The sequence below is a fragment of the Podospora anserina genome, chromosome 6 (assembly GCF_000226545.1).
Source record: "Podospora anserina S mat+ genomic DNA chromosome 6, supercontig 4".
NCBI classification, from domain to species: domain Eukaryota; kingdom Fungi; phylum Ascomycota; class Sordariomycetes; order Sordariales; family Podosporaceae; genus Podospora; species Podospora anserina.
This window is the reverse complement of record NW_003613579.1, coordinates 378,071-389,953: the sequence shown is the minus strand read 5'-3', so window position 1 is coordinate 389,953 and position 11,883 is coordinate 378,071. Positions and strand designations below refer to the sequence as shown.

General features: G+C 55.2%; 4 protein-coding genes across 4 annotated transcripts; 1 reads left to right on the top strand and 3 right to left on the bottom strand.

Moving 5' to 3' along the window:
• Nucleotides 1-744: 744 nt before the first annotated feature.
• Nucleotides 745-1,923, top strand: PODANS_6_9360 (uncharacterized protein; the record flags this gene model as incomplete). Its single annotated transcript, XM_003437300.1, has 1 exon — nt 745-1,923. The coding sequence occupies one exon, from the start codon at nt 745-747 to the stop codon at nt 1,921-1,923; it is 1,179 nt and encodes a 392-aa protein (XP_003437348.1).
• Nucleotides 1,924-2,427: 504 nt separating this feature from the next.
• On the bottom strand, nt 2,428-5,588 carry PODANS_6_9350 (uncharacterized protein; the record flags this gene model as incomplete). Its single annotated transcript, XM_003437299.1, has 4 exons — nt 2,428-3,453; nt 3,656-3,973; nt 4,028-5,080; nt 5,553-5,588. 4 exons carry the CDS (start codon nt 5,586-5,588, stop codon nt 2,428-2,430), a joined length of 2,433 nt encoding a protein of 810 aa, XP_003437347.1.
• A 660-nt stretch (nt 5,589-6,248) lies between these two features.
• Nucleotides 6,249-7,332, bottom strand: PODANS_6_9340 (uncharacterized protein; the record flags this gene model as incomplete). The annotated part of the gene is made up of 2 exons (XM_003437298.1): nt 6,249-6,922; nt 6,984-7,332. The coding sequence occupies 2 exons, from the start codon at nt 7,330-7,332 to the stop codon at nt 6,249-6,251; spliced, it is 1,023 nt and encodes a 340-aa protein (XP_003437346.1).
• Nucleotides 7,333-9,141: 1,809 nt separating this feature from the next.
• PODANS_6_9330 (uncharacterized protein) lies at nt 9,142-10,877 on the bottom strand (the record flags this gene model as incomplete). The annotated part of the gene is made up of 2 exons (XM_003437297.1): nt 9,142-10,183; nt 10,255-10,877. 2 exons carry the CDS (start codon nt 10,875-10,877, stop codon nt 9,142-9,144), a joined length of 1,665 nt encoding a protein of 554 aa, XP_003437345.1.
• Between the last annotated feature and the right edge of the window lie 1,006 nt (nt 10,878-11,883).

Below are 11,883 nucleotides of genomic sequence, written 5' to 3'. Positions count from 1 at the left end.
CTCCAAATAGCGTGGTTTTCCAGGGTCTTACTTGGTAGGGGGCACTGGGGGCCAGTTCTCCAATTGTTGCCCCGCGGTCTGGTTGCTGCTTGGGCTGCCGGAAAAGTGTCGTCACGTCGTCACATGCTCCGGCCTCTTCCCCACAGAGATCGGGACGTGTGATCAATGGCCTCGCCTTTTTTTTTTCTTCTCCTCCTGCTGACTTCTGGTGCAGCAAAACACGAGGCCGGCCGCTCTGGGCCTGGAGCTATGGTAAAACCACCCCTGTTCCCAAGTTCGGCGTTCGGCAAATCCTAGCACCGCTGTTGCGCTAAGACACCGTGGGCACAAAGGCTTGTGGGGCTGGGCTCGTGTTTCACAGGTGCTCCCGCCCCAGAGCCAGAGAGAAATCTCCGTCCCCGGTTTAAGATCTGTGAAAGAGAAAAGAATGGCTTATGTAATGCTTGGCCATCTGTTAGATTGGCCTTGGCACTGTGAAACGACCGCGACGTGTGTCGGCTCCAATGCTGACGCCCCCCCTGGCTTGGCTGACTGACTGATGGCATGGCGTTGAACGTCGACAGAAGAAAATAACCACCACCACCAGATACGGATATCACCAGAACAGGTGATTTTGTTTCGGGCGTCAATGTTTCCATCCGCCTGAGACTCGTCCCAACTCTAGACGCCAAGAATCCCGACCATCGTCCACTCGTTTGCCACAACACCACGACCTACCCACCAACATCATCAACACCACCAAAGATGAAGCTCTCCTCCCTCCTCCTCCCTGCCTTCCTCCTGGCCGGCCCCTCCCTCGCCGAACACACCTCCAACTGGGCCGTCCTAGTCTGCACCTCCCGCTTCTGGTTCAACTACCGCCACCTCGCCAACGTCCTCTCCATCTACCGCACCGTCAAACGCCTCGGCATCCCCGACTCCCAAATCATCCTGATGCTCCCCGACGACATGGCCTGCAACCCGCGCAACGCCTTCCCAGGCACAGTCTACTCCAACGCCGACCGCGCCGTCGACCTCTACGGCGACAACATCGAGGTCGACTACCGCGGCTACGAGGTCACAGTCGAGAACTTCATCCGCCTCCTCACCGACCGCGTAGGCGAGGAGATGCCCCGGTCCAAACGTCTCCTCACCGACGACCGCTCCAACATCCTAGTCTACATGACCGGCCACGGCGGCAACGAGTTCCTCAAGTTCCAAGACGCGGAGGAGATTGGCGCCTGGGATCTGGCCGATGCGTTTGAGCAGATGTGGGAGAAGAGACGGTACCACGAGATCCTGTTCATGATCGACACCTGCCAGGCAAACACCATGTACAGCAAGCTCTACTCACCCAACATCATCGCCACGGGCAGCTCCGAGCTCGACCAGTCGAGCTACTCCCACCATGCCGACAACGACATCGGGGTCGCCGTCATTGACCGGTATACATACTACAACCTTGAGTTCCTCGAGTCCGAGGTCAAGGACACGTCGAGCAAGAAGACGGTCGGCGACCTCTTTGACAGTTACACCTACGAGAAGATTCATAGTCATGCTGGAGTGAGATACGACCTCTTCAAGGGCGGGGCGGAAGAGGCAAGGAGACGGCTAGTGACGGATTTCTTTGGAAATGTCCAGAATGTTGAGGTGGACAGCGGAAAGGGGGAGACAAACGCTTCGTTTGAGGAGGAGATGGTCAGGCTGAGCAGGACGATCGCGGAACTACACACACGAGCGGAGGAGCAGGAGGCTGCCAAGAGGAATGCTACTGCCTCTGCGGCCAAGACGGGGAAGAAGCAGCAACAGCCAAGAAAGATTCCGCGAGTTGCGAAGCCGCTGACGGATGACAACTGGTGGACCAAGAAGATTGTTGGCGCGACGGCGCTGGCTGGGTGTGCGGCGCTTTGGGGGTTGGGGTCGTATCTTGAGGGTGTGGTATGAGGTTGGATGGTCGATCCTGAGCTGCTGCATACAACGAAAAATCCCCTGCTGGGTTTTAGGAGCTTTGGTGAGAAATACCCACTGGGTTCCATTGTGAGCCTATACACCTCACCAAACAGCACGGCCCGAAGCCCCTGAATTGGTCGAGCCGCGGAGAGAGGGAGAAGGACTCGGGTCCATGTACATACATTACAGGTAAACGACCTGGTTTCACATCGTCTTGTTACTTTGCTCCATCATAGTCAGCCAGCCATGTTTTGACAATTCATTTCAGGGGCAGTGATGCCCCCGACCTTGCACATCACCACACATCATGTTCATGTCCCGAGCAATGTGAAAGGTTTGCTGGTACTGTACTCACTATACCTGTTCAAAACCCACGACAGACTATCCTCTGCTGAGTAACAAACCGCTGCACCACCAACTTTATCAGGGTATCAACCATGTCCCAGAAGCCAGGATCCATCATCAGTTTACCAACCGCCCCTCCCCCCCGGCTCACTACTAGTTGAGAAACTTGCCCGAGCAAGCCATGCAGCTCCCCCGTCCAATAACCCCCTTGACCTCCTCCTTGATATCCTCGGGAACCTTTTGCAGCAAAATCTCCGGCCTCATGGTCTTGAACCCGCATGTCCCGCAGCTCCGCGTCATACCCGGCTTCTGCACAGCCAGCCCGCTCAGAGCACAAATGCCAAAGAAATGCCCCTTCTCACACCCAACCAGGTCCTCCTTCCTCATGCTTTGCGTGACGGCCGCCCCGCAAACCTCGCACTTTTGGTTCCGAACCACAGGAGCAAAGATCTGAGCAACATGCGCGTGTCGGGGATCCGACGACAGCGGGTAGTGCACGCCTGGCACGTCGGGGCCGCCGCCGTAGAGATACTCAAACAGTTTCCCTTCGGTGCTCATGGAACTCACCAAGGAAAAGTTCAGGTTGTCGTCGTCCATGTACATACTCAGGGAACGGCCCGAGGCGCGACGAGGTTTGTAGCTGAACAAGACCTGCGAGCGCTGCGTGTGCCAACCGCCTCGCTCGGGATGCTGCGTGCTGTGGGCAGAAACCAAGACAGCAGAGGCGCCGCCGCCAGCAGACAAGGTAAGACCATGGAAACGGAACCGATGAGGGTGGACCTCGGGGACAACCTTGACCTCCCTGGCGACATTAGCATCCGTGGTGAGGTCGATAGCCGTGAGTCCTTCTCCCGTGTAATTAACGCCTTCGTCATCCTCAAGGGTATCTTCCATGAGAACGCCGTCGTCAGACTCCTCATCCGAATCGCTGTCGTCGGCACCGTAGGCACGCTTCTGGTACATGTCGGCTGGGACCAATACCTCCAGCTTTTGTTGGATTGAGCGAGCCCACTGAAAGTAAGGACTGCTGGGGTCCGCGGCGAGAGCAGAAGGGACGTTGGTCTCATACCAGTTCGGCGTGGTAGGCGTGGCAGACAAGCGAACCAAGGTGTACAGAGGGGTCGGAGTTGGTCTGGCCGGGTCAGGCGGGGGGTGGACAACCATATCTGCATAACAAGACTTAGCAAACCCCAGACAAAAGATACACACTTGAACGTCTTACCAACGATGGGGTTCTCGCAATGTTGGAGGTTGTATGTGGTTCCGCAGACGCCCGTCTTGTGCTTCGCCGTTTCAGCCAGGGCTCCACTGGCGAGGGAAACCTCAAACGGAACAGGATGCCAGCCTGTAGAAATCATTCCCCGGCAGCCTATCATATCACCCTTGTGAAAGATCTATACGGCGTCAGTACCGAGAGACATCGACGCAGACCGTCTCGGCAGCGGCTTACCCCTTGCTCAAACTCAATAAACCCGTCCGTGGTCAGATGAACACATTGGCCGTGGGTGTCCTTGTTCTCAACCTGAAGCTTGGGCAACTGGCCTCTGGTCCACGGTTTGTCGATGCGAAGTTTGCGGAAGCCGACGTAGTTCCGGTCGAGATATCCAAGGACACACGTACGTCCACCATCATCCTCAAGCCAGGGACCAAAGCTCAGACCAAAGGAGGTGCCGCAAGGGACATAGTCTGGATCCATGGTCTGTCATCTGGTGTTAGCCCTCCATAAACTTTCCGCCCAGTTCGATCAGCTTACCGAAACAGGCAGATGGGGCCCCTCCGCCTTGAAGCGTACAAGCTCACGGACATGCCAGACCGTCTTCTCGGCAGGGCCACCCACCGCCCTTCCCTTCTCCGAAACCTCTTCCACATACACGACTGTCTGTACGCTGATGATGGCGATCTCCTTGGCATCGTTCAGCGTGGCCAGCAGTGCCTGGCCAGGGCCAATTTCCTGCGCCCAGGCGAACGTACGGATGTACTCGCTGTAGGCGGGCGACTGGCCGGGCACCATCATCCGCTCGCCCACGCCCCAAAGAACCAGCCAGGACGCGAGCTCACGGCGCTGCAGCATGTACCCGTTGGCGCTTCCGAGCACGTTCGCGGCCATGTCACCGTCGCCGTACATGGCGAGCGTCCCAGCTCCGGTGAGAATGCCGAGGATCGGGCGTCTGTTGACCCCGAGCTCGGACGGCGACCAGCTGATCTTGACGACGTGGTTCATGCTGCTGCCAACACTGGTGATCGGGCCAGAGCCCGCGCCGTATGGCTGATTGGAGCCGAGTCTGGCACCACCGCCAGCTGGGTCATCGTCAACACTGCTATCGTCCGAGTCATCTTCCCAGTCGTCATCGTCGTCCCCCTCGACACCGTCGGCCTGATCACCATCTCCGGCATCTCGGCCATCCTCTTGACCATTTGTGTCCTTCTCCACACCCTGAGGCTTGGGCGGGGCAGAAGTCTTGTCGTAAGGAAAAGGCATCCCTTCAGCATCGTAGAGCTCCTTGTTGATCCGCGGGTCGAGTGGCGGAAAAGAGACGGGCATGTGTTTGCTACCCTCAGAGTATTGCGTCCTAAACGTCTCTGGGTTGTACTTGCCTTTCTGTTCATTGGTTTCCTCTTCATCCGAAGACTCCGGGTCACCTCCCTCTGCGATCCTCTTCCTGCGTCTGGTGAGATCTGGAAACTCGGGAACAAAGACATGGACCGAGTCGTCAGCAGCAACAGCTAGGTCGCCATCGCATGAGAACTGAATGGCTCGCTTGACCAAGGGTCTCGAGTTGAGGGTCAACTCCCGAAGGGGAAGATACTTTTTAGAAAAGGTTAGATCTGCACCAACTCCTGGGGCGGAAGGCTTGCTGGTAGGATTGCAGGTGGGTTTGGCAGAGACATCCGGTGAGTGGATAGCTGGTCTGAGGTCCAGAGAAGAGGCTCCCAAAGTAGGAGAAGGAGGGAAACCTTCGTCATCACGTTTGATGGTCGGAATGGGAACACCCCTCTCGTCGGTTGTGGGAGCCATGATGAAGTCTGTATTTGAACCAACAACAATGCTCAAGACAGAGATGAAAGGGTGAAAAGAGGAGAGCAGAATGAATGGGAATCAGATCTTTCCGCTTGGAAGAAATTGACGAGCTTGATTTCACGGTTGCGGTCGGCAGTTCCATAAGAGATGCAGCTTTGCTGAGTTGCCCAGAGTGAAGAGTGCACTGAGCGCGACTCGCCCTCACCAGCAACAGCTAGCTTCAAAGTAAAGGAGGACGCGGAGTCGGACAGGTGCTTACCTTTTGTTTTGGGGGTTCTTTCGATGTGGAATCCATCTTAACTGCTTCCTAAAGTTTTTTTCAATCTCCCTGACTTGACGTCTGATGTTTTGAGTTGTCCGAAGACAGTCGAGGGGCTTTTTTGACTTACATGCACGGACCAGACACGTCAACTGTTATCTAACCCTAACCCGATCTGTCCCCCATTCGTGAGGATATGCTGTATATGAAAATCATGGTTGAAATGATTGGTGAGTGTGTGAATGTGAGGATGTTGGATCTCAGAAAGGCCTTATTTCGCAGTACAAGTCTCTATTTTCTTGCCTACGATTTTGGGGTGAAGGATAGAAAGGGGTGTGAATCCCGAGGGGCACAATGGCGTACGATTCAAACCCTTTGTGTTGATATATGGTTTTGGTTATCAAAACACGATAGGTCCGTATCATATGTCATTGTGCCCTTGCGATTTACACCCCTTTCTATCCTCCTGACATTCTAACAAAGTGAAAAGAAAACAAAAACACAGTACATGTCTCTGCCAGTTGCCATGCCGCAAAACCCAAGACTCCCTGTCCCGCTCTTTGAACAGAAAATACCGCCTGAAACAAGGTATGATAAACAAAAACCCAAAAGTCAGTTTTTACAGATCCCTTCCCACGATGCCTAGACCAATAAGAAGATCCTCCCTGTCTATACCCTCCCCTTTACATCACTTCCTCAGTTGAAGACCTTGTTCATGGCCTGGTGCGCCAGCTCTACGCCCAAAAAGGTCGCCGCATTAGCAGGGACCGCTCTCGCCAACGCGGGCCCGAAACCAGGGAAGAAGGCCTTGTAACCACCCTTGGCATACAGGCCCTTGACGACGCCACCAATCGTGACATTGCCCTCCGCAGTCTGCAGCCTACTCTTCACCGTGTCGATAGGGAAGACAGGAATCCACATGGCCACACCAGCAGCGGCACCAGCGCAGGTAATAGCCGTCAAGCTCAACTTGCCGCTGGCCTCGCCAGTGACGGGATCCTTGGGGGTGAGCGCCCGCTTGCAGTACTCATACGCAGCGAAATAAGCAGCCGAACCGGGACCATCACGGGCGAGGGTGGCGGCGGAACCGCGGAAGACGGAGCGGACACCGCCCTCGCGGTAGAGCTGGCGGACGACGTCCATGCCGCCGCTGTACTTTGGCTTCTCCCCGGGGGCGAGCTGCTTCTGACCCTGAACCTGGAGGATGACCTTGACGCGCTCAAAGGGGGCGGTAATGGCGGTCATGGGGATGGCGGAGAAGAAACCGGCGGCGGAAATCTGGGCAATGGAGAGGTTGCCATCTGGGCTGACGGTAGAGGTGGAGCGGACGATGCTCTTGCCGAGGTCGTAGCCCCAGAAGGAGACGGCGACTGTTCAAGTAGCAAATCAGCATTCGCGCTTCCGAGGAAAAAGATGAAAGGGAATACTCACACATGGGCGTAACACCGACCAATGGCGCGCTCACACCAGCATACAACCCTCTCTTCAACCCATCCTTGGCCACACTCTTCCTCACCACATCAATCGCACTCGAGTACACCCCCTTCTCAGCAGTCTGAAGCCTGACCTTGACCAAGTCAAAAGGATGGCCGACAACCACAGCGCAGACACCACCAAAGCCACCGGCGACAAACGACCGTACTTGGGCCAAGCCCGTCGAAGCCGCCGCCTTGGCGTCCGCCTTGAGCTCCTCCTTGCTTTCTGGGATGTGGGGGATCTTATCGGCCACGGCGTCGGGGAGGACAGCCTGGAGCTTCTGGTCGGGGGATGTGGACGACATTTTTGGTTGCTGTGGAAAGTGGCGGCGAAGAGGGAGAAACGGCCGAAGAAGAGGGACCGGGAAACGGAGATCCGGACTTGTTGAAGGTTTGTTTAGACTTTAGACTTTCGGGACCCTTATGCACCCCTGATTTTCCCACCGGATTTCTGAAGAAACCTCGTCTGGTGTTCCGACTGTCGCGTGTGTCTGTTCTGTTCTTGAGATATGGAGGGGTTGTCCTTGTCGGCTGTGTATGTCTGTTCCTAAACAACAGAGTCTGTGGAGGGTGTAAAGCAGGCAAATGGCAAGAGACGCTGTGGAAAAGAAAAAAAAGAGAATTGAGCGCAAAACTGACGTGAATGAAAGGGAAAAAAAAAGGATCGGCGCAAACGAGGTGGTTTTGAGAGAGAAAGCTGCCCTTTGCGCGGAACACACGCTTGCAGCAGCCACGGACGTCACCCACACCCCGGACCCCAAGAACCTCGGCAAAAAGGAGCCCCGCCAAACCGAACAGCGGCCACACACTCACCTCTCCTCCCCTTTGTGGACAGGAAAAAGGTGGGATGTCCCATGGGCAGTGATCACAAGGGAATTACAGTTCCCTCCCCCTCAGCCTCAAGACCCAGCTAGGCGGTTGGACTCCTTTGTAGAACATCCCCCAAACTTCTCTGTCCCTGTTTCCGTGATGCCTCTCTCTCCTGTGCCGGCAGCCAACGGCATTTGAAGTCTACAACACATCTTAGTGCGGCTTTTAAAGAGGGAGCTACCCGCTAATTATAAGCCAAGCGCAGCGAATCTACCTTCTCCCCGCAAAGAGCTTCACCTCTCCAGACACACAGCCTGACCTTATCCTCCCTCGGTCGTCGGTTGTCATTATTTCTCTCACCCCCATCAACGAATCGACTTTTGGCAAAAAAAAAAAAAAACCGAGAATACAACGGCCCTTATGTCCGCGTTGCTGTATATGTACACCCTGCCCCGTCCCCCAACCATCCCGCGTCGCCACTGAACGAGGAGGGGACCCTTTCCCACAGTTCTGGAGGTGGATTCTTTTTGAAACAGATTGCCAGGTTGAGCGTGGGGTAGCTCTTTGTGCCCTGGTTATGTATGTATGCTATCCTCGGTATCATGGAAGGGACATCATTCGGTCAAGTGGTTGAATTCGCAGAATGGATCCTCTGACAAAGGTCATCCGTTAGAATAAGCCTCGAGTCTGTCAGCCTGAGGGCACAGCATCGGACAGACGGATGACTGCGTCCCTGGCCAAACAATGGCTCTCGGTTGAGTTCAGGTGTGACCTGCATTCATTCCCTCCTGAAGTCTTGTGGGGTGTGTGGAGGGGCATGTCTCGACCGACGCCAAGCGCAGGTCGAGCTACACACGCCAAGCCTTTTCTCTGGGGATTTGCATGTGAAATGCGTCAGCCAAGGGCATTTTTGGGTTCGCGATGGCATATATTCAACCCTAACCCCAGGCGATGATGCTAACAGTGTTGACATGAGCAAGGCACAACATTCAATAGCAAGTGATCATGGTAATCCATTGACCCGCTAGATACAAGTGACCGATAGCAAACGCATACATGCCATGTACACCATTTCCTTCTCTGATACGGACTACACCTCCTCTGCCCTCTCCCGGATTAAGCGTGCGTGAGCCATGCTCCCTATCTTTCCTCGGACCAAAAACCAATGAGGAAGAGAAACGACGCCATGGTTCCAATATCAAAAAAAGTGCCCCAGTGTACTCCAATCCAGACCAGCCAACATCTGACCAAAACGGACCAAAACCGAAAGAGAGCATCGACTAAACCAAATCCCCACCCTCTCCCTAGAAGATGCTGATGCTATTTGTCGACTTGTGAGCCTGGGAGAGCGGACTCCGTCCTACGCCACACCAGCAGCTTGTGTCCCCTTCCCGCTCGACCTGCAACGTGATATCAATGTTGTGTTCAAGCAGGTAGTTGCGCACACGATCCCGCACGTCCTCCATGTCCATGCCCCGGCCCGCCACAACGTGCATGACACCGAGGAGTTTATTCGCCGGCCCGCCCTCACTGTGCCGGTCATCCATCCAAAACTTGGGCGCCGCGTAGCTGACCACACCCTTCAAACCTGTGATTCCAGACAAGGTATCGCGCAAGTTATACTCGATCTCGGGTGGAATCGTAAGCAGTAACCTCCTTGCCGAAGACTTGACCAGCGGCAGCGCCGAAAGCAAAATCAGGAGAGCAATGAGGAAAGAGGCCAGAGGATCCCAGCCAGCCCACTTATAAAAGTGTGTAAGAATGGTCGATACGATAACAGCCGCGCTTCCCAAAGTGTCGGCTAACACATGAAGATAGATGCCGTACATGTTTTCGTTGTCGTGGGAGTGCGAATGCGAGTGACCGTGGGCATCCTTCTTCTCATCCCTGTGGTCGTGATCATGGCCATGGTCGTGTTTGTGATCGTGACCATGCGAATGTCCACCACAACCACTATGAGAGTGCCCATGATCATGTCCATGATGATGGTGCCCGAATGCCGCCATGCCCACCAAATTGACCAGTAGGCCCAGCGTGCTGACCACAAACAGCTCTCCAAGCCGTTTGGTTTCCCTGCCCTCCATCATGCGCTCACACGCCTCAATCATAATTTCGACGCTGATGAGAATCAGGAACACACCGTTGGCAAAACCGCTCAACGTCTCGATTTTGCCAAAGCCGTATGGGAACCGCTCGCTCGGTGGCCATTTGCTCGCAACGGCAGCAAACAGGCCGACTGCCAATGCCACGCAGTCGAAGAACATATGAATGCTGTCACTCAACAGACCAAGGGAATCTGTGACATAACCGTAAAATGCTTGGATCATCATAAACGCGAGGTTGAGTCTGCACAGTGACAATGGTTAGTCGGCGAACTGATAGCATAATGGCAAAAGGGGACAAGAGATGGCACATACGACATAAAGTAGAATATTCGGCGAGAGTCCTTCTCCACTACCACCGCATGGACCAGGGGCCACCTCGCGATCCGCGGTAGCAAGAACTTTGTGAATCTTGACCGCTCCACCGAGTGATCATGGCCATGACCGTGGCCATGGTCATGATCATGACTGTGCCCATGTCCGTGATCGTGGTCATGGTCGTGGGAGTGGTCGTGGGAGCGTGTATCGGCACGCACTCTGGAAGCCGGCGGTTGGTATATCCCGGCGGCGTCGAAGCTGGCGCTGGTTGGTGTTACCAAAGGCTTGCCTCCCAGTGTCGACTCGGTCCTCCAGTGCGCGTTGGAACTCAACGTCGGCCCGAGATTTAGTGGCTTGGGGACGCTCGAGTTGGCTCGGTGGTTGGTGTGGTTGATGTCATGATCCTGGCTGCGATTGTGGGAGTGACCGCCATTAGCTCTGGACTCCTTCCTGCTTCGAGTCGGGCTCAGTCCACCCAGTGATGAGGTGCTATGTAAGTGGCCGTTGTTGTGGCCATGGCTGTGGGAGTGCGAATGCGAGTGGGAATGCGAACAGCCGTGGTCGGAGGAAGGATGATGTTGGTGGATGGCCGTCGCTGGCAAGGCGTATGTCGATGTCATGGTAGCAAGATGTCGTCGAGAGTGACTGTGTGTCGTTGATTAAAGAGTGAGAGGAGCGTCAATGACTCCCGGTGCTATCTGCTGGCGGACATGTGGTTGACGTCGGAGTCGCGGGGAGGGGTTGCGCCGGGGCTGCAACGGTTTTTGATCGTGATGGATGGCGAATGGGGAATCGATGGGAAAAGTCGCTCGTCAGGCGGGAATCTCGATCAGGCGTCGCCCCAAAATCACCAGGGGAGCTGATCCTTGGCGGTCAACAAGAATATTCAATTTATTTCAAGGCGTCCAAAAGCAAGACAATGCAGCAAACTTACTCCGAGGGGCAGCCACCGATGATGTCGTGGGACGTCTCGAGACCCGCAATCGCAACGGATTTTAGATTATTAGACTGTTGGTATCCGTGGTTGATAAACGAACGGCACTGGCTCACTGGACAGCCCAACACACGGTGGCGCGCTGGTTTCACACGTTGTTGGGAGAGAGGATCAGGGAAGAGAGAGATGTCAATATGTCAGAGTGCGGCGGGGGGTGAGTTGAGAGGAGATGGGATGAGACACCTGGACTTTTGATGTGTTTCCAGACGGTGAATGTCGTGCTGTTGCTTGCCCCAGACTTGTCCCTCCTCCACCTTCCCTTTCCCTGTCGCTGGACTCGCTGCACTCCACGGCCGCCTTCCCTTTTTGACCCCTGAGCCGGGCTTGGGCTGGTGGAGAGGGCTATCAAGGCCCACGGACATTGTGGCTTCTGATTGGTCCAGTGGCTGCGAACGTGTTGACCCCCGGCCCCGCCAATGCACCGCGATGCAGCCCAGACCGCGACCATCCCACCCAGATAATCTGCGTTAATGAAGTCTCACATTCATGACCTATCACTAACACCTTCAACCACACCCCATCTCAGCTTCCTAATTAAGCTTATTAACGCAGGGCTGATGCTGAGGACACAGCTGGCTTCACGAGGCTGAGGTTCAACGTCGACAGTTCAACTGGCACCTGTCAGTCTACCA